At 42.3% G+C, this 27,379-nt stretch overlaps 1 protein-coding gene across 1 annotated transcript in view; it reads left to right on the top strand.

Moving 5' to 3' along the window:
- LOC139155793 (dystrophin-like) overlaps nt 1-27,379 on the top strand; it is a 583,469-nt gene that overhangs the window by 274,683 nt on the left and 281,407 nt on the right. The window contains exons 11-12 of the mRNA XM_070731073.1: nt 3,156-3,340; nt 10,636-10,786. Of these exons, the coding sequence (XP_070587174.1) occupies nt 3,156-3,340; nt 10,636-10,786 (336 nt within the window). The remainder of the gene's footprint in view (nt 1-3,155; nt 3,341-10,635; nt 10,787-27,379) is intronic.

The raw sequence follows: 27,379 nt of genomic DNA, 5'->3' as shown, positions 1-27,379 counted from the left end.
ATATGTACCCAGAGTTGGACTAAAGACGTCTGGAAATTCTTTGACAAAATCAGGAATATCAGAATGTGTTATTTTGTGGATGCCTGAAATTCCTATACCCAGGGGAGCCATTCACTGTAAGCCTAAAAGGGAGTGTGTTGGTCCTGACACCACTAGCAGTGGAAGTTCACCTTTAAAACATTTGTATACAATTGGTACATTTAGCATACCTAGAACAGGAATTAACACCCCTTGAAAATCCTTAATACTTAAATTAGAATGCATTAAATCATTTTTCCCAATATGAGGCAAATAAAGTTTGACCTTTGTCCAAGGCATAATGCTATATCTAGAACCAGTGTCCAGTTCCATCTGGCATGGTTTAGAATTGAGAAGTAAAGAAATGTTAATTTTTGTTTTGTTGGTTGTTACCGTATTATTAATTGAAATGTCCCGGTTACCTCTTATGTAGTCGCGGTTATAGTTGGAGTGCTTGTTGCGGCCGAAAGATCGGAATCCTCTGTTTCCTCGCGGTTGATTGTTGAATCTGGTTGCCCTTTGAGTGGAGAATGTGTCCTCCGGTGCGGGGGCTCTGCATGCTTCGGCAATGTGCCCACGGCGGCCGCAACGGCGGCAATCGGCATCCCGGAAGGGGCATTGGTGGCGGGGATGGTTGCTGCGGCAACCAGAGCACGGAAGAAATTGACGAGGCTGCCTCATGGGTTGGAGGTGGTCTTGCCGGATCAGGAAGCAGTCGTCTTCGGGGGTTGTAGGTGGGCTGACTTCGGTTGGAGAGTTGGCTCTGCGAGTAGGCGAAGTGATGTGAGCCACGACTTCCTGCTTATCGTTGTGTTTTAGTTCTTTCGCAGCCGCCTCAGCAACTTCCGCGGTCTGGGCTAGCTTGATTACATTTTGGAGTGAAGGCTCCTCTTCGGTCAGGAGCTTGTTCCTGACAGTTGAATTTCTCATCCCAAAGATGAGGGCGTCAATTAGGCGTGCTTCCGGGTTTTCAAACCGGCATTTTGACAGCACGGTTCTCAGGCGCGTAGCGTATTGGTTGATCGTCTCTGCCTCAAGCTGTCCCATTCTTGAAAACTGGTGTCTATAGACGATCGCCGGCTTCGTAGGTTTGAAGTGGTCAGAGAGCTTCGTCTTCAGGGAGTCCCAGGAGATTGAATTTGCCGGAGTCGGGTCGGTTAATGTCTGGGCGAGATCGAACATCTCCGAGCCGCAGTAATTCAAAAAGATCGCTCTCTTCCGATCGCTGTCGGCGTCTCTCATGCCCGCAGCCTCGAGGAAGACGTCGAACTTCGCGAGATAGGCGTCCCATGTAGTTTTCTCCGGGTTGAAGAATTCCGGAGCTCTCCCGACAGGCAAGGAATCCATAGCGGCAAGCGAAGGCTCGTTCTTCCGTCGTCGCCAGGTGAAGTGACTCGAGACAGCAAGTAAACGAGACGGTTCTCTTTATTATCAGCTCTTTAGGAAGTGACTGTCAGCTGGAACGCGTCTCAGCTGGCAAGGGAAAAACCGGCTCTATTTATACAATTTTTTTCCCGCTCAAAATGAGCTGTCAGCGCCTTAAACAATCAGGCACAACCTATTTACATAGTTTCCCCGGTAACAGTTTACACAGAAATATACAGAGTACTCAACACCGGGCACATTAAAAAGCGAATAACCTTCTCCCTCTTTTGCAGCTAACAGCAAAAGAAGAGAGTGAAGCCAAGCACAGAGAGAAGATGCCGATTTTGGGGGAGGAAGGGAGGAAGAGGGGTTGCATGTGTGTGAGAGAGTGAATGTGTTGGTGTGCGAGTGCGTGGAGTGTGTGTGTGAGTGGGGAGCGTGCGTGCATAGTTTTTGTTTGGTTTCTTTCAATCGCCATTCCCAACTCGCCCACCCCATCTCCCTCTTGCTCCCTCTCTTTCCCTCCCCTCCTTCTCCTCCTCCTCTTGAGTTTCCCCACCCTGCTGTTTCTCCTCCAGTTTCAGCCCAGCTGAAACACCTGTCTGGCATCTAAATGGTAAGATAGAAGTGAAGGACTACCAAACTTTTTACTACCACATTGTGGGCGTGGCTTATGCAGGAGGCCTTGCATTTTCTTTCAACATCTTTCAGTGCAAATTGGGTGTTCTGGGGTAGAGCTCCATTTCCTCCCCCCCCCCCGGTCCGGGCAGTAGTCCACCCCTGCCATGTAGTTATTGTGAAGCAGCTGTCCCTTTGAAAACTTTCCCCCATAAGGGGAGCCCAAATCTCGGGATGGAAGCGATCACATACCCGAAAAGGGGACAATCCTGAGGATCCTCCCAAGGCTCCCATACCATCCCTCCCATAACTTGCCTATACACCACCCCAAAAACCAACAGAATGATCAGAGTTGGCATGCCAGACAGATAGACTCCTGACAGACAGACACTGCACCCAGCCCCGTGGCTGGCCCTCTTCTTCCTTCCTTCCTTCCTTTCCTCCTCCTCCTTCTCCTTGCCACCTCCTCACAGAACCTGCCTGCCGCTGCCAGGGGAAAAAAATACAATAAAGGTAATTTAAGACTGTCAAAAATTCAAAGCTGAGAAAAAAGAGCTTCTAAAATAATGTCTCTTGATAAGGAAATAATAAACACATGCACGCACAAATTAAAATATAAAATTCCCACTCCTCCTAAAAAGGCAATGAAAAGTAATGAATCCTGTGATTGGCTGGTAGCCAAGTGTCCCCTGCGTCCATAAGGCCAGGGCGAAAGTGCTTTTGAGATCTATTCAGCGAAAGGGCCAGGAGGAAATGGCAGCAACCAATGGCTGGGGGGCACAAAGTTGGGGATGGAACAGGCTCGGTGAAGTGAAGGAGGCTAAAAGTCCTAGACCCATTGTTATATTATATGCTGTTAGCCACCCTGAGTCCTCGGAAATGGATGACATACAAATCAAATAAATAAATAAATAAGTAAAATAAACCATCACCATATGCTAATTGTTTTTCTATGGTTACAGTATGATACTAAAATTGTAACATTTAAATGAAATATTTATTTCATTGGTTTCCTTTTTACAAAATATTTGAATCGCATTGTTAATTTCTAAAAATTGGTTTATTGGATAAAAATTGGAAATTTAATGTAATCTGTAAAATATCCATATGAGTATTTTGTTTTTTGTTGGTAATCATTGTTATGATTTTCCAAGGGTTTTATGATGGAATTAACTGCTCACCAAGGACGTGTTGGTGATATTTTGCAAGTAGGCAGCCAACTTTTGGGAACATTTGGAAAGCTTTCAGAAGATGAAGAAAATGAAGTACAAGAACAAATGAATCTTCTAAATTCACGCTGGGAAAACCTCAGAGTCACAAGTATGGAAAGACAGAACAAGTAAGTGAATATATATTTGGATTTACAATTTTGTACTGGGTGAAATTATTGTTATAGTATAGTACAGGGGTCCTCAAACTTTTTAAACAGTCCCTCAAACTGTTGGGGGGCCAGACCATCTGGGTGGGTGTGGCTAAGTGGTCATGTGACTGGGTAGGCGTGGCCAATTTACCAGTCCATTTTGCCGATTTAGCAGTCCATTGAATAATAAACACAAATTAAAATTTCATTTTTTTCTCTCCTGGGGGTGTTTTGGTTGTTTTTGTTTGCATCTTGCACCTATGGTTGGCTTTCCTTTTTACTGGATTGTGTTTTAAGATGTTTAATGGTCCACTTCTGGATATTCAGTTTTGCAGCCATTCTTCTCAACCCTGAGGAGCTTAAAATAAACAAGTCTATCTATCTATCTGTCTATCTATCTATCTATCTATCTATCTATCTATCTATCTATCTATCTATCTATCTATCTATCTATCTATCTATCTATCCAAATCTCTTTCCATATCTCTCTCCCTCTCCTGGGGCATCTTCTGCAGGATCCCCTTCAATCCTGGCAGTGCCCTGGGATACTTCATTTAATTCCTTTCCATTTCCATTCTCATTCCATTTGATTCTATTCCCATTCCCATTCCCACTCCATGCTATTGCATCCCATCCCTATTCCCATTCCCATTCCATTCTATTTGCATCAGGGTGGTCTCAATCCGTTTTTGGAATTTTGCTGGCTGTACCACAAATTCCTCAGCACATGCTGAATGTGTGCAACAGGCTCGAGCAAGGGCTCCTCATATCTGGCAGGCAGGATCATATCAGGCAGGCACCAATCAGAACAGATTTGGTAAAGAAGTCACAAGGGAGGAATCAGTGGCCACTGAGACACAAGCTGCTATTGCCAGCCTTCCTGCTTCCCTCTCCGGGGCAGAGATAGCCGTCCTCCTTCAGAGGCAGGCAGCCTCACTAGCCACTCCCCAGGAGCTGCTGAATGCCAAGCAGCAGAAGGATAGGCAGGCAAGCATTGGTGGCCGTGGGGGAGGGAGAAAGTGGCAGGACGGCTGTTGCAGCACCCATTCCCTTGCTCGCTTGCTTCCCACCACCCTTGCTTCTCCATGGGCTGCCAAGCTCTCCTTGTGAGGGAAGGACTGTGTTCTTTGCCAGCCAAGAAAAGAGCTTAAAGAGTTGCCACTGTCGCTCTGCCAGGGGGAAGACGAAGACTATGCCTGCTGTGTAATTAAACATTGGTTCCAAGAGTTGCGCTTAGTGCCAGGATGGCACTCTCCACTAGTGGCCACCTGCTTCCCCTTCCCCCACCTCAGACCCTGCATCCAGGCCATGATCAGGGGATCTGCTGCTTCTGGGCTAATCTGGCCAGCATGGGATAATGCCGTGCTGGGGCACGGCATGCTCTTGGGCCCCCTCACTCCTATTTGCTTCTATTCTGCTTTAGCCAGGATGAATGGAAAGCATGCAGGTACCTGGCACTAAGCATGACTCTTGGAAGCTATGCTTAATTATGTGGCAGGCACAGCCTCTCCTATTGGGACATTTGGTCCCCCCTCCCACACCAGTGGAGCAATTGAGTCCTTCGGGATTGGGCAGCATAGAAGTCGAATAAATAAATAAACTGAAGTCCCTGGCAAATCTTTGTATTCTTTCCTTGGCTGGTAAAAGGCACAGCCTGTTTTTTGCCTCCCCCACCCTTCAGAAGTACTCTGCTGGCCAAAAATGGAGTGTGTGGACACTTCCCAAGGCCTCCGACTGCCCCTTTTTTGCCTCTGGCTCCCCCCAGAAGCATTCTGTTGGCTAAAAATTGTTGTGTATACTCCTGTTCAGTTTGGGGATTTTTCAGATTCTGATTCAGAAAGTGGTTATGAATTAGTGGTAGGGCCTGATTTAGAGACAGAAGAAGTAGGAGACCAACCACAGGATGTTTCTATGGGTTCAGACTCAAGTGAAGGAGAAGCAAATGCTAGATGAGTAAATCTTTATTTCAGATGCTTGCAGAGGCGAAGAGTCAGGGAAGAAATATTAAGGAGAGGAATGGGTTAATTAATTAAGTAATTAATTCGTCACATCTGGGTGTCAGCAGAAGAGAAGAGTTGAGTTGTCAATCTGCCGTTAAGAAATATGGAGGTTTTTTCAAGCAGCTCCGAATGTAAGCTATGCCTTGTGTGCTTTTAATTGCAGTTTTTATTACTCTGGTCTAACTCTGACTAGCCATAAATCTTAGAATGACTTGTGGAATGTTTTAATGATTTTGATGTTGCCTTGCATACCGAAGTTTAAGATAAGAGATTAGCGCTGCATGCCGAGATGATTCAGTGTGCAACAAAGGAAAGAAAAATAAAGATGATGTTACAAATATATGCATTTAGCAGTCCTTTATTCCAATTATCAGTGGCCTTAGTTGGAGACCAGAACAGAAATGTAGGCCTTACCTTCCATTTCTAGCCCATGCGGCTTTTAAACATAAGTCCTGCATTCGGCTGAGTGGTGGGGGATGGCAGGTAGGCAGGGTAATGTGGGTGGCGGACCCTCATGGTCCCATGTGGGGCAGATTAAAGCCTTCAGTGGGACGTATCCATCTCATGGGCTGTAGTTTGAGGATGCCTGGTATCATATGTCAAAATAATAGTGTGTTTTTAATACAAATATATCAGTGCTCCAACCAGGGTTGCAATTCAACTTTTTTCCCAGGCTCTCGCTGTTGCCCCTCAATATGCTTCCGGTGGTGTCGCTGATTTCCAGGCATCATCTCTGGCTCTCCGTCTGCCAAACGGCACTGCAGGGCCTCCAAATACTCTCAACCCGGCCTCGGCGTCACCTCAACATCCTCCCTGATCTTCTCTCCTCTCGCGGACCTTCTCCTTGACAGCCACAGCTGGTCCAGCCTCTCTGTCCAGGTCCTTCACTTGGCAGATCCTCTGACACTGAGCTCTCCCACCAAATAGCGGACCTGCGTCTCGGGTCCATCTGGTGGATCGGGGCTGTTCTTCTCGGCGTCTCTGGTGTTTTAAAGAGACGCCGGCAGCCCCATCCGACGCGCTCCCCTGCAAGCCTCCTCTGGCACCGCCCAAGTCACAGCGGCTCTCACCCGCTGCTCCCCTGGGTGCCTTTTGCTCTCAGCGTCTTCAGCATTCTTTAAATAGACACTAGCAGGCCCCTCCCCATGCACTTTCAGGAAGCCCAAGACAGCAGCCGTTTTTACCCGTTGGTTCCAACTAACTCCTCTCTGTAATTCAGAACTCTGAGACAAAATTCATCACAGTAAGTTTTTAGTAGAGGTCATATTGGCACATCTGGGGGAAACCTATATTTTCCCACCCCTATTTTAATGAATCCATCAATTTGGTTAGGGTCATTGAGAATGGAGGCTCTCTGGGTAACTCAGGCATAAGCACAAAGTCCATTCCACTAGTGATTTGAAAAGGGGTTAATCCTGTGCTGGTGTGGACCGTGTTATTGTACCCTATTTACATGAAACACGATTTGAGTATTGCCCACAAGATCATATGCTGCAATGTCCTACCGGCCAATGACTACTTCAGCTTCAACCGCAATAACACAAGAGCATGCAACAGATTCAAACTTAATACGAACCGCTCCAAACTTGACTGTAAAAAATATGATTTCAACAATCGAGTTATCGAAGCGTGGAACTCATTACCGGACTCAATTGTGTCAACCCCTAACCCCCAACACTTCTCCCTTAGACTCTCAACGATTGACTTCTCCAGGTTCCTAAGAGGCCAGTAAGGGGCGTACATAAGTGCACTGGTGTGCCTTTCGTCCCCTGTCCAATTGTCTTTCCTTTCTTTCACCTATCTTATATATTCTCTTCCTTTCATATATCCTCTCCTCTAAGTTCACTTTCACCCTCTTTTATATTATCACATGTCTATTTTTCTTCCTATGTATTTGTGTATTGGATGAATGAATGAATGAATAAATAAACAAACAAACAAACAAACAAACAAATAAATAAATAGTAAGTCCACCCAGTTGTCTTGTTGATAGTCCACATAGCATCTTAGGTATAGCTCCATCATGGCATTCGCTCATTCTATTCATGCTTAGATGAAAATCCGAGCTCAGTCCTTGAGAGGATCCAATGGATTGTAGAAACTCCTGTCTAATTCAGATATTCCAGTTCAGCTGGCTGTGGAAGAGGGAATGATGAATGAGTGTTACTGTGAACAATGGCCGTTTAACATCAAAGTTAAGTTCTACCAAGGCAATTTTCCCCTGATCTTTTCACCTTCACCAGGGGGGCCTTTGTTCCTGTTGCCTGGAAACCCTGCTGGTGTGTCTAACAAATTTGAATTAGCCTGGCTAGACCAGATTAAGATCTCCATTTGTGAGCCCCCATTTGTGAGCCTGAGAGGCTTAGGAAAACAGCAAGAGACAGAGAGGGAGGGAGCAGAGGAGAACTCGATGGCCTCCACACCCAAAATTCCCCCCATCCTGTCACAACAGAGCTTGCCAAACAAATTTCCCTTTCCCTTGAGTTCTCTTAAATTTTGCCACTGCTGGCATTCGCACCTGAGGAATTAGATCCGAGACTTGGTGACCTGTTGGACCCATCTGAAGCACTTTATAATGGGCATGGCTACCAGTCTTGACTCCACTGCCGGCCTAGTGGCAACTCAATGTCCCAATGGTCATTTGAAGGCCTTTTTCAGCATGGATATTTCATGGGAGTGAATCTCTAAATCACTGCCATCTAATATTAATCTTGGATCCAGTTTGGTGCTGTCCTGAAGGCCCTTGCCTAAGGCCTCTTTGAAATGGAGTTGTTCAGGCCAGTTTCATAATTTGCTGGCTACCTTATTAACTCCCACACAAACTCCCGGGGGGGGGGGCACTGTGCTGTTTCAACTCCTTGATTTCCACTCCAGCTTCCTTTCAGTTGGCTGTGTCTTCAAACAGGGCCCTATTTGCATCCTCTACTTCAGGTGCTTCTTCGTCATGGAGTTGGGCAATCCAAACTGCCGCTTCCCCCTTTTGCATATTGTCCACACTGGCTGAGATCATCTCCTGGTCTGACCAGTATTGAGTGCCATAGCAGTCGATGTAGGCCCAGATGCAGTTTAGAAAGTAAGCTCTCTTCCCTTGGGTGGGATCAAGGTTGCTATGAACCGTGGTAGTGCAGCTGTAGGCAGTGCTGTTGCAGTTGGTGGAACTGGTGGTGGGACCAGAGCTGGCATTGAATCCACCCCTGGCCTGGATAGAAAGCCCATACTGGAGAGATTTGTTTGACTGGTGGAAGTCCAGGGGGTGGCAAAAGAGGATGGGTTGGCATCAGTAAACACATTCCTTCCTAGATGCCTGGTCTTGAGTGTTCCAGGAAGCGAGGGTGTTTACCAGCCACTGCACTCTGCTGGGCTGCCACACTGATGGATCAGATTTGAGGGGGAAGGCTAAAGAGCCTTGGTGGTACAGTAGTTAGAGTGCAGTACTGTAAGCTACTTCTGCTGATCACTGGCTGCCAGCAGTTTGGCAGATCGAACATCATTAGGCTCAAGGTTGACTCAGCCTTCCATCCTTCCAAGGTTGGTAAAATGAGGACCTAGAGTGTTCGCAAAAATATGCTTAATCTCTGTAAACAGCTCAGAGAGGGCTGTAAAGCATTGTGAAGTACTAAATCTTGGTCTGCTCAATGCTAAGTGGAATGAAGCTGAGGTCCCACTTTGAATTGCCATGCTCCCTTATTCTGGGAAATGGAACATAGGCTGGGTTAGGCTCCAACCGGGCTGGATTGAGGGAGACAGAATTTGGGATTGGCCTCCACATTCACCTGGCCAAATCTCTCGGGTAGCTCAGCAAGTGACTGGCTTCATGAAGATGGTTGAAGTCCCCATTCTCTGGACTTGCTGAGCTACAGGGGCTTCATTGCCCTCCATTTGAAGGCTGTAGTGTGCTCAGGCTGGCCTAACATTTCTGGAGGCACTTGGGTCATCACTGCAGCTTCCAATCCTAGTGGGACTACTGATCCAGTTTCCTCACCCATCAGGACCAGGCCAATTTATTGGGACTGTCACTATGCTGGCTTCTTGGGCTGGGTGCCTGTCTAGAGCTCGGCCTCTGCTGCTTCAGCTTTGGTGACTGCAGCTCCCAGAGTGCCATCGAAGGATAGCAGGTGGCCCCATCAACATCCTCTGAAATGGACCTGGTGGCTCCCTCGGGTAATTGTTCTTTGTTCCATCTTTCCTGAGTCTTTGGACTCCCAGAGAGATCAGGGTGCGGCTGGGGTTCAAGACCCTAGGCAATGGCACCACTTTGCAGGAAGTTGTTGGAATTTTCTTCTTTTAAATGTCAGATTCAGGTTAATGTCAGCATTCCAACTAACTCCTCGGTGTAATTCAGAACTCCGAGACAAAGCTATCAAAGTAAGATTTTATTAGAGATGTCATATTGGCACATATGGGAAAAATCCAAATCTGAAATCCTGAATTTTTTTCCATCCACACTAAAACTCACATTTTACTCTGTCCAGTGACATTCACATCAATCTTCTGTCTCAGCTTCTGCCCTTCCCCTCCAGGTGCCAACAACCCATCCTTGATCCCATGTGAAATAATGTTATTATGACTAGACTCTCTTCACTACTCTCCTGTTCCCATAGTTCGCCCATCTTAATACTGTGGCAGCTCTGTGAAGTCTGTCCAAAGAAAGATAACTTTTTGTAGCAATAGAGTAAGAAGTAATTTAGTACTTGTATTTGCTGACAAAGAAATTTGAAGCTACTTCCTATTTTCTTTTTGAACTTTTTCCTTTCATCTGTTTATCTTCTTTTTTCTTTTCTTTCTTTACTTTGTATTAATTTTAATTTTTAATTTTACCTTCTTTTTAAAACTTTTAATAAAACTTATACAAAAAAGAGTTCATGCTTATTTTGTCATTTCATCAAATTACACACAGAGAGAGAGAGAGAGAGAGAGAGAGAGAGAGAGAGAGAGAGAGAGAGAGAACTCAGCTGACTTCAAAATGATTGTCAGTTTCCTTTTTGCTCTTTGCCGATTGGGACTTATTTTGCTCTTTGCCGAATGGGACTTATTTCAAACTCTATAAAAGTTTGTCTATTGATAGTTTCTTCTGAATTTAATATGATTTGTTCATTTTAGTTTCATTTGCATTGATAATAGAAATGCAGCTACAGACTGAGTGTTAAAACAATGATTTGTAATAGAATTTTTAATCAACAGGTTTAAGTTATTCAAATGAAAATTCAAGATGTAGCAGATATATTGCATTCCTTGGTTTATTTTATCCATTTTTTAAAAAATATTTCTTTCTAGTTTACACCAAGTACTAATGGATTTACAAAACCAGCAGCTCAATGAGTTATCTGACTGGCTATCTAAAACAGAAAAAAGAACAACAAAGATGGAATCAGAACCTTTGGGGCCTGATCTAGAAAACCTAAAGAAGCAGGTGGAAGAACATAAGGTATGTTGTAGCTACATTATTTTTTAGCATTTCTTAATGTAAATGTCAGCACAGTATTATGTAAAAATAATATTTATATAAAATTAAACACCTTTTTTGCAATTCTAATTCAATATAAAAAATACCACCATATTGGAACATTGCATAGAAATAGATTTCGTATTAAGAATTTTGTATTAAGGATATTATAATTGTATTTATTTATTTTACTTTCATTATTCACATAGTAAAAGGTATTCTGGAATGATAAGAAGGAATGAAATATGCCATTTATTGCAAAATATAATAATGTTTCAGAGTTTATTATTCCCTAGTTTCCTTCTTTTGCTATGTTATGCTTTCTTTTAAAAGGACTTTACTAGCTAATCAACACTATTAGTTTAAGGTGACCAGACATCTCTCTTTCAGCGGGACAGTCACACTTTTTAACAATTTGTCCCGCATCCTGTGGCACTTTTAAAAAGTCCTGATTTTTTAAAACAAGCCGCCAGCTGGAGATTACTGGATCTCCACATCAGCCGATTTTTGGCAGCGTGGAAGGTTCCTTCTTCGTGGCTTGCAAGCACAGAGCGAAGTTTGCTTCTCCACAGGCGGCATGGCCAGAGCGTTGGACTCACTCAACCCTTTCTGCCTCTAGCTCAGCTCCACTCGCCAGCAAGCCCTATCCTGTCACCTGTGGCTGCCTTCCCCCACCCTCGCAACTTTTTTGCGGTTCGCCCTCTCAGCCTCCCGCAGCCGTCAATTAACCCCTCAGGTGCCCCTTCTTGCCTTTCTCACCCTCTCTTTTGTTTTTCTTTCTTTCTTTCTTTTTATTTCCTCGCTTCCCCTCCTTTTTTCTCTTTCACTTGTGCTCGCTCCTCACCCCTGGCTCGATACCTTCCATGCTGCCCATGCAGGAGGGCTTGCTGGCAGTAACAGCAAAGGGGAGGAAAAGGAAAAGGAAGCCCCCTCCTCCTCTGACAGCCTGTCTGCTGTGCTTGGGGGATGGCGGATGGAGCGGTGTTTGCATTGGGTGGGAAAACCTGTCTGCTCCATCTGAGCAGCAACTGGCCCGGCGAATGAAGATGGGCCGTCTCGGCACAGTGTTTTTTATCCCTAAAGGGCCTTCCCCCCGGTGCTGCCAATGATGCGACTGAGCACGCTCTGCCCCTGCCTCTGTGTCGGCATCACCTCAGAAGCAGGTGAGAGAGCAGCGCAGGTGCGTGCCACTGACGGAGAGAGGGAGAGAGAGAAAAAAGGAATAGAGAGAAATAGAGAGAAAGGGAGGGAGGGAGGAAGAGAGAGAAAGAGAGAGAGAAAAGAAGAGGAAGGAAGGGAGAGAAAGAAAGCAAGGGGAAGGGAAGGAGAGGGAGAGAGAGAAAGAAAAAGTAATAGAGAAGGAGAAAGAAAGAGAAATAGAGAGAAAGGGAGGGAGGAAAAGAGAGAGAGAGAAAAAGAGCATTTTTTTTGTTAACAACCCCCCCCCCCCCGCCCCACTCAATGGTGTCCCTCTTTACCAATTTTAAAATCTGGTCACTCTGTATTAGTTATATAACTGGGATTTCTAATCTCATTAGCAGTGCTGTGACTTTGTATTGCAGTCCCAAGCACAGTAAAGTATTCAAGCTGAATACCTGCTTTATATACAAAATATGAAGTATTTTTGAAAAATGAATTTAATTATAAAAGCCACACAACAGCACATAATGAACAAAATAACTGGGTAAAATGTGCTTGTGTTGTGCATTTATGTTGTAGTCTAAGACGTTTTCTTAGACACACACACACCATTAACTGATTAACTAACTAATTAATTAATTAATTAGATTTGATTTGATTTATATGCCACCCAATCCCACAGAACTCAGGGCAGCTAATAAAATCTCAGATATGCTTTAATAGATACTAATGTTGTATATAATGATATCGGTATTTCTATTTTTTTCTTTACTGATTTTAGCATCAGGTATAACTGACCTTCCATGAATGAGATATACTGTACTTTTGTTTTATTATTTTTATTCTAGTATTTTATGTACTTTGACTTAAAACTTTGAGTTAAACATGTCCAAGCATGCAAAAGCTCCCCAACAAAATTACTTTGGCTTTGTTTAATATTCATGCAATTAAACTAAAGATTTAAATCCTAATAAATACATGCCAATTTCTTAGCAATCCTGCGAAAATACTTAGCCATCATCTTTTCACAGAATGTATATATACTTAGGATAGCTATATTCTAGTGACACCTTTTGATTTTCTTGTAGTTTCCTATTTAGGGAGTTACCAGGTCTGGCTATATTTTATATACAGCTTTTCTGGTTAGACCTTTGCCTTCCTTCTTTTTACTTTTCCACAATATTTCTAAGATAGATTGCAATTTTACCAAGGCAGGTATTTATGTTATGTAATTAATGAGGATTAATTGCTGGTTTTAGCAAAAAATTTTTTTAATATGATGCATCCTCACTCCCTTTGTATGATCAGAGTGGAGAAGTTGGTCTACATTCCCTATATTCAAAAAACTAAAACTAACCCCACCCCCACAAATTTGGATCTGTTCTAATAGATGCAGATTAGCCATGAGTGTAAAAAATCTTCTAGAAAAGTATAGATTAGATCAGATTAGATTAGATTAAATTGACAGACAGACAGACACTTTTCCAGTGCTATACTTTTGAAATACCGCTTCTTAAAATGTATAGAGCATAGTACAATTTTTAAAATCCTCTAGAAATATATATTTTATTGAGTCATTTATGCTTGCAATAATTTGACTTTTAATGTAACTATGAATGTAAAACACATGCAAAGAAGCTTTTGAAGTCTAAATCCTGCATAGAAAATGAATAATAAATAAGGATACTACATAAGTTATTCCAAAAACGAATGCAAATAAAATTATGTCTCATAGCTAAATGATATTTAATATTGTAAATTTTAAAAACTACGATCCTATACTTGTTTTCTTAGAACTTACCCTGTCTTGGGTGAGGCTTTTTTTCTGGCAAATCTAATATTATTTATATACAAGAATATACAAGAACAATAAACCTTGGATCTCAACTAAACTTAAACAGTTACATCATTCCAAAGAGGAATCCTACAGAAAAGGTGATAGAATGCTGCACAATCAGGCCAGAAATGTATTAACAAGGGAGATCAGAGCAGCGGGAAAAAAATACTCTGAAAAGTTAAAGAATCGGTTCTCTACTAATGAACCAGCAAACACGTGGAAAACTTTCAAAAACATCACCTGTTACAGCAAACCACCTTCCCAAGCTGAAGGAAATCAGCAACTGGCTGAGGACCTGAATGTGTTCTACTGCAGGTTTGAAAAGAAACTACAGCCACCTATCTCCACAACCTCCATCCAGTAATGGACAGCCAAATTTTTTACTGCCACACTGTGGGTGTGGCTTATTTTGTGGGTGTGGCTTGATGGTCATGTGACTGGGTAGGAATAGCTTGCCAGCAATGTGACCAGGTGAGATTGGTTTGAATGATCATCATCGTTCATGTGAACTGTTACTGCCACACAATGCCTTTTCATCTGAAAACCCTCTGGGTCCATCAGGCATCTGGGGCGGAACCACCTACAGATGTTTGAGCAACTGGTCTGTAGTCATTCAGTTCCTTGATGGAGGGCTTCTTCGGCACTGGGATGATAGTTGAGCATTTGAATGATTACAGACCAGTTGCTCTAACATCTGTAGTTATGAAAACCTTTGAAAGTCTAGTGATGTCCCACTTGAAAATCATCATGGATCCACTGTTAGAACTCCTGCAATTTGCATAGCGAGCAAATAGATCGACAGATGATTCTATTAATATGGCTCTGCACTACATCCTACAGCATTTTAAATCTCCAAAAACCTACACTAGGATCCTCTTTGTAGACTTTAGTTCAGCATTCAACATCATCATACTGGACATTCTTTTAACTAAACTAAATCAACTAGCGATCCCTAAACACACTTGTAAGTGGATCACAGGCTTCTTAACAGACAGGAAGCAGCAGGTAAAACTAGGCAAAATCACATCAAAATCACAATAAGCACAGGGGCCCCAAAGGCTGTGTACTCTCACCACTTCTCTTCTCTCTATATACCAATGACTGCATCTCAAATGATCCATCTATTAAACTACTGAAGTTTGCAGACAATACAACAATGATTGGTCTAATTCAAGACAACAATGAAACCACATACAGATGGGGGGGGGGGGTTGAGCAACTAACCTTGTGGTGCGACCGGAACAATCTAGAACTGAATGCACTCAAAGCTGTAGAAATGGTGGTAGACTTTAGGAGAAACCCTCCCATCCTACCACTAGTGATAGGCAAACCGAACTCGCACAATTCGGGTGTTTGGAATTTTTTTGAAAATCCGTGCCGAAGTTCAGGTTCGGTTCGGGCAACGTGGCGAAGCAGAGGACCAATGGACATGCAGTCTCCAGACATCAAAGTAAATGAAAGGCTGGGATTGGCCATGTGCCCTGCTGACCACTCATTGGCCAGCAGTATGCATGGCTTGGATTGGTCCCCAAGGACACCTGACCTGCCTCTATAATAGGCAGCACCTTGCTGTCCAGCCCCATTGTAAGAGATACAAGCTAGGGAGGGAAAGCCTGTGTTACTTATATTGAGAGGGAGAGATAGATTAGCTTTCACTTTGTTTCTGCTGCAAAGAAAGAGAGACCTCAAAGACTTCATACAAGTTGAAGAGACAACAAAACTTTGGTGAGCAAGGCATCCAGCCAGGGCAGGGCAGGGCTGAAGAAGAAAAAAACAGGGGGAGGCAGGGAGCCAGTTGCTCTCTGCTACACTTCCACTTTTACATTTTTAAAACTTTTTTTCCTTTCATTCATTTTGTCTACAAATGCATTTTTGGGAACAACAATATTACTTTGTGGGTATTTTTCACTTATTTTCTCTATCCTATACCTCCACTTACAATTTTTTAAAACATTTTTTTCCTTTCATTCATTTTTATTTTGTGGGCGGAAGACTGCCACTCAGTAAGCCAAAAAAAAAAAAAAGGTTGCTGAGTCTGAACAAGCCTGCTGTTCCTGTCTGAAGAAAAGGTCTCCTGTGCGGTCTGGGGAACTTCTTGTCCTGGAAAGCAACGCCTGCTTCCGGGGCCAAAGCCATGTCCTGTATCCAGAGGGAGGGGGGCTCCTGTACCTGTCTGAAGAAAAGGTCTCAAATGCAGTCTGGGGAACTTCTTGTCCCGGAAAGCAACACCGCTTCCGAGGCCAAAGCCATGTCCTGTATCCAGAGGGAGGGGGGCTCCTGTACCTGTCTGAAGAAAAGGTCTCAAGTGCAGTCTGGGGAACTTCTTGTCCCGGAAAGCAACACCGCTTCCGGGGCCAAAGCCATGTCCTATATCCAGAAGGAGGAGGACTCCTGTTCCTTCCACTTTTACATTTTTAAAACTTTTTTTCTTTTCATTCATTTTGTCTACAAATGCATTTTTGGGAACAACAATATTACTTTGTGGGTATTTTTCACTTATTTTCTCTATCCTATACCTCCACTTACAATTTTTTAAAACATTTTTTTCCTTTCATTCATTTTTATTTTGTGGGTGGAAGACTGCCACTCAGTAAGGCAAAAAAAAAAGGTTGCTGAGTCTGAACAAGCCTGCTGTTCCTGTCTGAAGAAAAGGTCTCCTGTGCGGTCTGGGGAACTTCTTGTCTTGGAAAGCAACGCCTGCTTCCGGGGCCAAAGCTATTTCCAGTATCCAGAGGGAAGGGGACTTGTCCAACGTGCAGATTGTTTGGGTTGAAAAAGTTCATGTATAAGTGATAAATCAAGCCATTCTAGTAATTAAAAAGTGCAATGGCTAATATGTTGAAAGCCGCCCTGGAGGTGATGGATTGAGAGCGCAGACATTTGTTCTTAAAGCAAGATTTCTTTTTATTATAAAAGTACAAAATTAAATATGTCACAAGGGACAAATGAAAAATACATCTTCACATTATGGCTGCTAAGACAGGAAAGAACTAGCAAATATGGAGACAGGGATAAAGATGTGAGGTATAATGACGTGGCAGGATTTTACATCATAGTAGGAGGATCTAATAAAACACACACACAGTTAACTATTTAATTACTGAATGTCTCTTAATGTCTCTGGGGCTGTCAATATTCAGCGTGACAACTCTAATGTGAATCGTGGCATAAAAAACGAAAAAATAAATAAATACATAAAAAGGGCTGGATGGACATTTTGTCTCACTACTGACCTCTGGCACTCGTACTTTTGTGTCCACCTCTGGGCCACTTTCTTTCAATTTCTTTCTGTGCATTTCCACCTTGTTTTGAGCTCTGGGACATTGGTAGATTTCTCAGCGAAAGACTTGTCCAACGTGCAGATTGGTTGGGTTGAAAAAGTTCATGTATAAGTGATAAATCAAGCCATTCTAGTAATTAAAAGTGCAATGGCTAACATGTTGAAAGCCGCCCTGACTCTAAGAATCGTGGCATAAAAAATGAAAAAATAAATAAATACATAAAAAGGGCTGGACGGACACTTTTGTCTCACTACTGAACTCTGGCACTCGTACTTTTGTGTCCACCTCTGGGCCACTTTCTTTCAATTTCTTTCTGTGCATTTCTTTTTTTTTCTATATATAAAAAAGCCACTAGAGCTCTGTCAATTTATTTTTGGGTAAAAAAAGGGCCAATTCCTATCTCTGAATCTCTTTCTTCTACCTAATCTGAAGCCTCTAGTGCTCTCTGAAATTTAATTTTGGATCAAACATGGGGCGACTTCATGTATCTGTGATTTTGATGTTTTTTTTGTCTAATACAAAGGCTCTCCAGCTGCATGGGCATTTAAGTTTTACAAGGCATTTTTTCTCTAATTCTAGTTCCACCTGAACGTCGCACCTTCATCTGTTCCTTGGACCAGTGTCACCGTAGGCCTTCAAACATGAAGAAAGCTGTGAAAAAGGGACATGGCCGTGCTGCTGCTGCTGCTGCTACTGGTGGTGATGGAGCTGGTGCTGCAGGGGCAGGTAGAGGGCGTGTAGCATCTGTGTCTCCTACCCCTTCCTCTGGTGCAAGCAGGCCCTTGGGTTTGATGGAAGAAGAAGTTGGAGATGACATGGCATGCAGCGCTGCCTTTTCCTTGTTATTGCCTTCTACACACTGCACCACATCTGCGTGTTCACTGCCTGAATCATCACCCCCCTCCAAAGCAGCAAGGCCGTCTTACCCAGAAGCAGCGGAGTCTTTAATGCAGTTCTCTGAAATTTGCAACTGGGATGCCATGCGGCGTCCACCTGCCCAATCTGCAGTTGCAGACCTTGGACTTCCAGATAGCCAGGAGCTTCTGCCAGAGAAAGGGGAGGTGTCCAAGGCATCATCGGGGAAGACCACGATCAATGATGATGAGACCCAGATTACTGCAATGTAGAGTCAGAGAAGGAGACTAGCGGGGAGGAGTCGGTGGAAGAAGATGACGAGATGCTAGATCCCACGTGGACCGAAGGCCGACAGAGTTCAGAGGAGGAAGAGGCTGTGGTAGTCCCACAGCCCCAGGCCATCTGCAGAAGCAGAGGGAGAAACTCTCAGCGCTGAGTCTGCTGGTACTACTGCCCACCGTGTCCAGGGGCGGAGCACACCTCATGTGTCACAAAGAATCTCACCAGCGTGGCATTTTTTCAAGCAGTTAACAGAAGACAAGAAAAAGGTCGTTTGCAATCTCTGCCACCAGTCCCTGAAGCAAGGGAGAGATCTTCAAAACATAACCTTCGGTGGGGACAATACTTTAAAAGTATTCAAACAGAGACTTCCGGTGGCAGCCGAGCCGCATTGGGAGGCTGGAGATGGGGCTCTGTCAACAGATCTTTGTTTTTGCCCTGGCGGTCACACCGTAGCAATCCGATCAGACCCGAAGGGTCCGATCTAGAACAGGGGGCCTCTGGACATCAAGGGGGTACTCGCCGATGCCCCCGGGGTGTAGGATTGCCCCACAGCACCAGGAGCAAAGATCCGGGGGCTGGTAATAGCCAGCGCCCGGCCATAATGACATCTCCACACGAGAGGAAGAACAAAGAAAAAACTTGAGAAGTCTAACTGAGTGTCTGAACCAACAGAGAAGAAAGAAGGTGACTTTTATCCCTACAAATAAAACTGATATATACTGAATTTAATTAAGGCGAAGAAGAAAGCAAGAAATTTGCTGGTGTGAGTGGATTTAAATAAGCAAGAACTGTTATAGCTCACACAACCATAGAGACGATAAAATAGAGCTTCAGCTCGAACTTACCTTAAATTTGTTTATAACTTTATTCCTGGAAGGTTTACTCAATATATCGAAACCGAGGGGATAAGAATTCTGATTAATTGAACTTCATTCTAGCAATTAAATTTAAAACGATTGGGTTTTTCACCTCTTGCGTTGAGTTTGCTTGGTGTCCTCGTTCGCAGCAGCAGTAGCAGGGAAATAACATTCAAGATGGAGGATTAATATTTTATGAAGAATAAAGCCTTGATTCTGGATTTGCTGAATCATTTTTTTCTTTTCTTTCCATTGTTTTTTGGATATACAAAAATATCTGGATTAAAGCATTTTAAAATATTATAAGCCATTTTTAGTTTGGATTGCAGTCTACACTTTTTTTTCTTCCTTTTTTCTGATAAAATTGAACTCTGCTTAGAACTTTCTTGGATTTTATTTGGCTTTTATATTGAGACTATAATGTAGAATATTTTGACTTTAATTAATTGGATTAAATTCTTTTAATTGGACAATAAGGACTCTCTAACTATCTTGATATTGGATTTGAAATATTATATGGATTTTGGATACTGATATACCTTTAATTTGGACTTTGATTTACTTCATTTTTCTTTTTAATTGGACAATAAAGAATTTTTAGTTACACTTGATATTGAATTTGAAATACTAATTAGAATTTGGACATTGACTCATTCTTAATTTGGACTTTGACTTATTTTAAATAACAACAAGATCGAATTGCTCTATCCTAATCATGAGAAGAAGAAGAACTCAAGAGCATCTTGGGTATTATTGAAAAATGGACTTAAGTATTTTAAGTATTCTTCTATTTTTATTTCTATTTTTTAATTTTTTTAAATTGTACTTAATAGAAATGAATTGCTAAATCTTATTTCTTCCTCCCCTTTGTTTGGTAGTCCCCTACCACCACCACCACCACCACCACCCGGTCTCTTTCTATATTTAACCTGAACTTAAGTCTTCTTTTTACTCCCAGGATTGTTTGGATTTGTTTAAAGCTATATAGAAATTGCAAAGGTCCTTTAAAATATTTTTTTTCTCTATGATCTTTCTTTTCAAGTTTTTTTTACTTTTATAGTATAAATAGATTTGTAGCCAAAACAGACTTATAAATAACTGAATGAATTTAACAATCTTTTTCCTCCCTTCTTTGAAAATGAATTTTAAGTGAATTAAGTAAATGCTTAAGTATTGAACCCCTTCAACAACTTGTATTTTACATTGTTCAATCAACTGACATTTTTGAATATCTCATTAATATATAATTACATTAACTGACTTAATGAGCTGATATAATATCTTTATATTTTTACATTGAAGATTTAAATTGTATAGCTTTGGAAATTTTTCCTTTTTACATATATAAACCATATGAGTATTTCTGAACTTTCCCTCTCTCCCTTTGCCCTTTCCCTTTCTTTTTAGTCTTTTTTTTTGTCTTTAGACATTGTAAGTTTGTTAAATTGATGCCATTTTGGAAACAGTTAAACTTTACAGGTCTTAGAAGACGCAGAAAAACATCTAAGATGTTCACTATATCCACCATTATAAAAACCTCAAAGAAACAGACTACAACTCCAACTGCTATTCCACAAGGGTCCCCTTCACCATCACCAAAATGGCTTTTTGCCAGATAGACAGATTAAAAATAATTTGAGGACAATTATAAACACATTAGAATATTATGAACAACATCCAGAAAAGCAAACGGCTTTAATATTTTTAGATGCAAAAAAAGCATTTGACAATGTAGACTGATCTTTTATGAAAATACAACTTAACAAAATGAACTTTGGAACCAAATTTTTTAACATAATCGATGCTATTTACTCTACCCAAATAGCCAAAATTATTATCAATAATGACCAAGCAGAAAAGTTTGAGATACAAAGAGGAGTTAGACAAGGCTGTCCTATTTCTCCATTATTATTTATTTTAACACTAGAAACATTACTGATAAAGGTAAGAAAAGATATCAGCAAAATCCATGTCATTAAAAGAAGACAACTACAATAAGCTCCTAAAGCAAATTAAAAATGACTTAGCAACTTGGAAGAACTTGCAACTATCATTCTTAGGTAGAATTTCTACAATTAAGATGAATATTTTACCCAAAGTTCTGTTTTTATTTCAAGTAATTCTGATAAATCCTGGAAAAGAATTTTTTAAAGAATTAACAAAAAAAAATTATATGGCAAAATAAAAAACCTAGAATAAAACAGTGTGCAATAGAAGATATAAAAGAAAGAGGGGGCCTCGCCTTTCCGAATTGGAAGTTATACTATCAAGTCGCCTCCTTAACTTGGATTAAAGAATGGCTTACTTTACAAAACAGAAGATTATTAAATCTAGAAGGCCATGATTTAATGTTGGGATGGCATGCTTTCGTATGGTATGAAAAGTATAGAACACATTCCTATTTTAAGAGACTTATAATCAGGAAGGTACTTATAGATGTTTGGATTGATATAAAGAAAGATTATTTTTTTTAGTTCTGCCAGAATGGATATCTCCTATAGAGGCCATAAGCCACTCAAATTTAATACAAGAGGGTAAGATCTGGAAATATAAGGACCTAGTAGATAATCAGTGGAATTTAAAAACAAATCAGGACTTGTTGGAGACAGGTATTGTTATAGACTGGTGGCAATATGCGCAGGTAAAGACTAAGTTCCATAAAGATAAAATAACATATATACTTAGAAAGAACAATAACATCTTAGGTAAACTATTAACAATAAATAAAAGAAAATTGATTGGAAAAACATATAAATTTTTAATTAATTGTAAAAAAACCAGAATGGACATTAAAGGACAATATGATTAGTTGGTGTAGAAACCTAAACAAAGAGATAGACTTAAATACTTGGGAAAAGGTATGGACATATAATTGGAAAATAACAAAGTCAACCTCCTTTAAAGAAAATCAAATTAAAATGTTTTATAGATGGCATCTGCCGCCAAATAGAATCTCAAAAATGTTCCAAACTAAGTCACCCAACTGTTGGAAATGCAAAGTAGAAATAGGTACTTATTATCATTCTTGGTGGACATGCCTAAAAGCAAAAGAATATTGGAACCTAATAGAAAAATGGTTAAAAGAAATAATGCAGCAAGAAATCAAGAAAACACCAGAACTCTTTTTATTAGGTATTTCAAATAAGAAATATAAAAAAGATATATATTATTTAGTAATCCATATATTAGTAGCAGCTAGGATAGCTTTTGCTCAAAAATGGAAAGAAATTGATACTCCAAAAGAAACAGACATACTTAAGAAAGTTTTAGAATGTGCTGAGCTCGACATGATGACGAGAAGGTTAAATAACCAAGAAGAATCAGAATTCTATGATGTTTGGCAAAAGGTATACATCTGGTGGGATACAAAGAAAAAGAGATAACTTTATTGTTATACTACCTTAAATATACTTGTACCTAGTTGTTATATTGTATTAGATGGTGATTATTTACAATATAAATGTAAATTCCTTTTTTCTTCTTCTCCTTTTTTTCTTATTTTTCTTATTTTAGTTTAATTAAAGTCATAATTTAAAATTTTGTATATATGTTCTTAAATACTTTAGATGTGCTTTTACCTATTACCTTATAATTGATATTTTCAAGTATTTTATAGACGGTGTTAAACAACGATAAGATCTTTTCTTTTTACTTTTCTTTTTTAATACAAAGATGACTTCTACTCTGAGCGGAGCGACTGTAGCTTCATTAAGTGTTACATATTATGTATGTCATGTCTGTCTATGCAATTTAATAAAAATATTTTTTTTAAAAAAAGTATTCAAATGCCTGGGTCTTTCTCTTCTGCTGTGACTGCCTCGGCTACTGCCAACGCACCCCCAAAACAAGGTCACCTGTCTGTCCCCAAAGGGACAATGATGGATCGCCACCAACGCCACCACCAACGGCAGCACTGGCACCACCACCACCAGCAGCACCGGCAGCAGCAGCACCACCAGCACCATCGCCAAGCATGTCTACACCGTCCCAGGGAAGCATTCATCAGCTGTCCATCCCTCAAACTTTTGAGAGAAAGCGGAGGTTTGGCCCATCCCACCCACGAACCCTGGCCCTAAATGCCAGCATTTCACAGCTGCTGGCATTTGAAATGCTACCCTACCGCCTGGTTGAGACACCAAGTTTCAGGAAATTTATTAAATTGGCTGTCCCACAATACTCCGTTCCCAGCCGCTATTACTTTTCATGCAAGGCCATCCCTGCCCTGCACCAACATGTAGTGGAGAAAATTCAGTGTGCACTGCAAAATGCTGTCAGTTCCCACATCCACCTCACCACTGACACATTGACCAGCAAACATGGCCAGAGCCGGTACCTCTCTCACACTGCCCACTGGGTGAATGTAGTGATGGCCGGGAATGAGGCGGGAAGCAGTTCAGTGCATATCCTTCCACCACCCAGGATTACTGGACATCAGTTGGTGCCTGCTGTTGCCTCCTGCTCCTACTCTGCTTCCCCGTCTTCTTCCTCCACATCCAGTAAGCGCAGCCCGGTAACCTCCTATTTCAGAATGGCCATGGGTAAACGGCAACAAACTGCTTGGGCGAGAGACCGCACACTGCCCAGGAGCTATGGACCGGAATCCAGGGGCAGACAGATGAGTGGTTGTTGCTGCTGAACCTGAAGCTGGGGAAGGTGATGTGCGACAACGGGCGGAACCTTGTAGCAGCCTTGGGCCGAGCGGGGTTGATGCACATCCCTTGCATGGCGCATGTGGTCAACCTGGTGGTACAGAGGTTCCTGGCCAATTATCCGGGCCTGTCGGCGCTGCTGGGTAAAGTGTGCAGTGTGCGCTCACTTTCGATGTTCTTACCCTGCTGCTGCTCACCTATCTTCCCTGCAGAGGAACTTTGGCCCTCCCACCCACCACCTCATCTGCGATTTGCCAACCAGGTGGAATTCCACGCTGCATATGTTTAAAAGATCACACGTGGACCGAAAACCCTCAGTGTTCATCTGCTGTTACTACTGCCCAGAGTGGCCAGTGACCCAGTGCACACATAGTGCATGCCCTCCAATCATATAGGATTGCTGTGCAAAATTTGGTGGGTGGCTGCTGTTGCGTCCTTCTGCTACTCTGCGTCCCCCTGTTCACCTCTTGCAAATGTAATTTTGGGTCAACCACAGGACCACCTTCTTTTTCTGCCTTTCCTTTTCTACGCAAGACAAAGCCACTAGTGCTCTCTCTAAATGTAATTTGGGGTCAACCACAGGGACACATTCTTTCTCTGCCTTTCCTTTTCTACGCAAGACAAAGCCACTAGTGCTCTCTTTAAATGTAATTTGGGGTCAACCACAGGGACACCTTCTTTCTCTGCCTTTCCTTTTCCTGTGTAATCTAAAGCCTTCGGAGTCTTCAGAGAGGGGCGGCATGCAACTCTAATAAAGTGTAAACTATGTCCCCTCCCAGAACTGTCACCGTTTGTAAATCTGACATATGCAGACTTATAGTAATGGGATGTAATGGTCTGGTTTGGGTTTGACAAACACGGTTTGTGTTCTCTCTCCACCAGTTGCAATTTGCCAGTGTGCCACTCTTGTCCATTGTGCAAAGCCATCCAGCCATGGCAACAGAACAAGAGAAAGAGGAGATGTCCAGGGCATCATCCGGGAAGGATGATGAGACCCAGATCACCGATCCTGCAGCTTACTGCAATGTAGAGTCTGAGAGTAAGGCTAGCGGGGAGGAGTCGGTGGAAGAAGATACCAGGGGTGATGATGAGTTGCTAGATCACACGTGGACCGAAAACCCTCAGTGTTCAGTCTGCTGTTACTACTGCCCACAGTGGCCAGTGACCCATCGCGCCACATAGCGCATGCCCTCCAATCATACAGGATTGCTGTGCAAAATATGGTGGTTGGGTGCTGTTGCATCTCCCTGCTACTCTGTGACCCCCTGTTCACCCTCTTGCAAATGTAATTTTTGGTCAACCACAGGACCAGCTTATTTCTCTGCCTTTTCTTTTTCTATGTAAGACAAAGCCACTCGCGGTGTCTCTCAATTTAATTTGTGGGCAACCGCAGGGCCACCTTCTTTCTCTGCCTTTCCTTTTCTGTGCAAGACAAAGCCACTAGTGCTCTCTCTAAATGTAATTTGGGGTCTACCACAGGGACACCTTCTTTCTCTGCCTTTCCTTTTCCTGTGTAATCTAAAGCCTAAAGCTGTTGCTACCGGTCCCAGTGGCCAGAGACCAATAGTGCCACAGAGTGCATGGCCTTCCATCATACGGGATTTCGGTGAAAAAGCTGATGCCTGCTGCACACAGGATTTCTGTACAAAAGCTGTTGGCTGCTGTTGCGTCCTCCTGCTACTCTGCATCCCCCTGTTCACCTTCTTGCAAATGTAATTTTGGGTCAACCACAGGACCACCTTCTTTCTCTGCCTTTCCTTTTCTGTGCAAGATAAAGCCATTAGTGCTCTCTCCAAATATAATTTGGGGTCAACCACAGGGACACCTTCTTTTTCTGCCTTTCCTTTTTCTGTGTAATCGGAAGCCTCAAGCTATTACTACTGCTCACAGCGGCCAGAGACCGATAGTGCCACAGAGTGCATGGCCTTCCATCACACGGGATTACTGTGAAAAAGGTGATGCCTGCCGCATATCGGATTGCTGGGTAAATGCTGGCGGGTGGCTGCTGTTGCCTACTCCTGCTATTCTGTGTCCCCCTGTTCACCCTCTTGCAAATTTAATTTGTGGGCAACCACAGGGCTGCCTTCCACGGCTCTATTTTTAAAAAGTTCGGAGTTCGGTTTGGGTTTGGTGACGTCACCCAAATGTTTTGCAAAGTTCGCCCGAATCCGCCATACCCAAACTTCGTTGGGTTTTCCCATCACTACCTACCACCTCTCACAATACTAGACAACTCAGTATCAACAGCAGAGACCTTCAAATTTCTAGGTTCTATCATATCCCAAGACCTAAAATGGTCACCTAACATCAATAATGTCATCAAAAAAGCATAATGAAGAATGTTCTTTCTGCACCAACTCAGGAAGCTCAAACTGCCCAAGGAGCTGCTGATACAGTTCTACAGAGGGATCATTGAGTCTGTCATCTGCACCTCTATAACTTTCTGGTTTGGTTCTGCAACCTAACAAGATCGACACAGACTTCAGAGGATAATCAGAACTGCAGAAAAAACAATTGCTGCCTTCCATTGAGGACCTGTATACTGCACAAGTCAAAAAGAGGGCTGCGAAAATATTTATTGACCCCTCATATCCTGGACATAAACTGTTTCAACTCCTACCCTCAAAAGGTCACTACAGAGCACTGCACACCAAGACAACTAGACACAAGAACAGTGTTTTTCCCCGAACGCCATCACTCTGCTAAACAAATAATTCCCTCAATACTGTCAGACTGTTTACCAAGTCTGCACTACTATTACTACTACTTTTTTCTCATAATTCTTATCACCCATTTCCTCCTACTAATGATTGTATGACTGTAACTTGTTGCTTGTATCCTTGAGGTTTTTATTTATATTTATTGTTTCCTTATTGCTTATTTGTCCCCTATAATCATTAAATAATAATAATAATAATAATAATTATTATTATTATTATTATTATTATGTCAATACAACACAGCAAATGAGATCACTATGCTGGATTTCTTATTTCATCACCAATCAGGCGCTTCCCAAGCACCTAGGACTGCGTGATATAGCGGCGAATTATGTTTGCCGATCCCAGTAAAGCGGCCTTTTGCAATTGACAGATGGAGATTTTGTCAATTCTGATGGTTTTCAAATGTCCGCTGAGATCCTTTAGCATTGCGCCCAGCGTGCCAAGTACCACTGGGACCACTTTCACTGGCTTATGCCAGAGTCGTTGCAGCTCAATTTTTAGATCTTCATATTTCACTAATTTCTCTAGCTGCTTCTCCTCAATTCTGCTCTCCCCTGGGATTGTGATGTCGATGATCCATGCTTTCTTTTTCTCCACAATCAGGATGTGTGGTGTGTTATGCTTCAAAATTCAGTCAGTCTGAAGTTGGAAGTCCCACAGTAGTTTTGCTTGCTCATTTTCGACCACTTTTTCAGGCTTATGATCCCACCAGTTCTTTGCCACTGGTAAATGGTAGTTCCGGCACAAGTTCCAGTGGATCATCTGTGCCACAGCATCGTGTCTATATTTGTAGTCAGTCTGCGCGATCTTTTTGCAGCAGCTGAGTATGTGATCAATTATTTCATCTGTTTCTTTACAGAGTCTGCACTTTGGATTGTCTGTTGATTTTTCAATTCCGGCTTTGACAGCATTTGTTCTAATGGCCTGTTTTTGTGCTGCCAGTATTAGTCC

The sequence above is a fragment of the Erythrolamprus reginae genome, unplaced genomic scaffold, assembly GCF_031021105.1.
Source record: "Erythrolamprus reginae isolate rEryReg1 unplaced genomic scaffold, rEryReg1.hap1 H_6, whole genome shotgun sequence".
Taxonomy (NCBI): domain Eukaryota; kingdom Metazoa; phylum Chordata; class Lepidosauria; order Squamata; family Dipsadidae; genus Erythrolamprus; species Erythrolamprus reginae.
The sequence above is the reverse complement of the archived record's forward strand: the minus strand, read 5'-3'. Positions and strand labels throughout refer to the sequence as shown.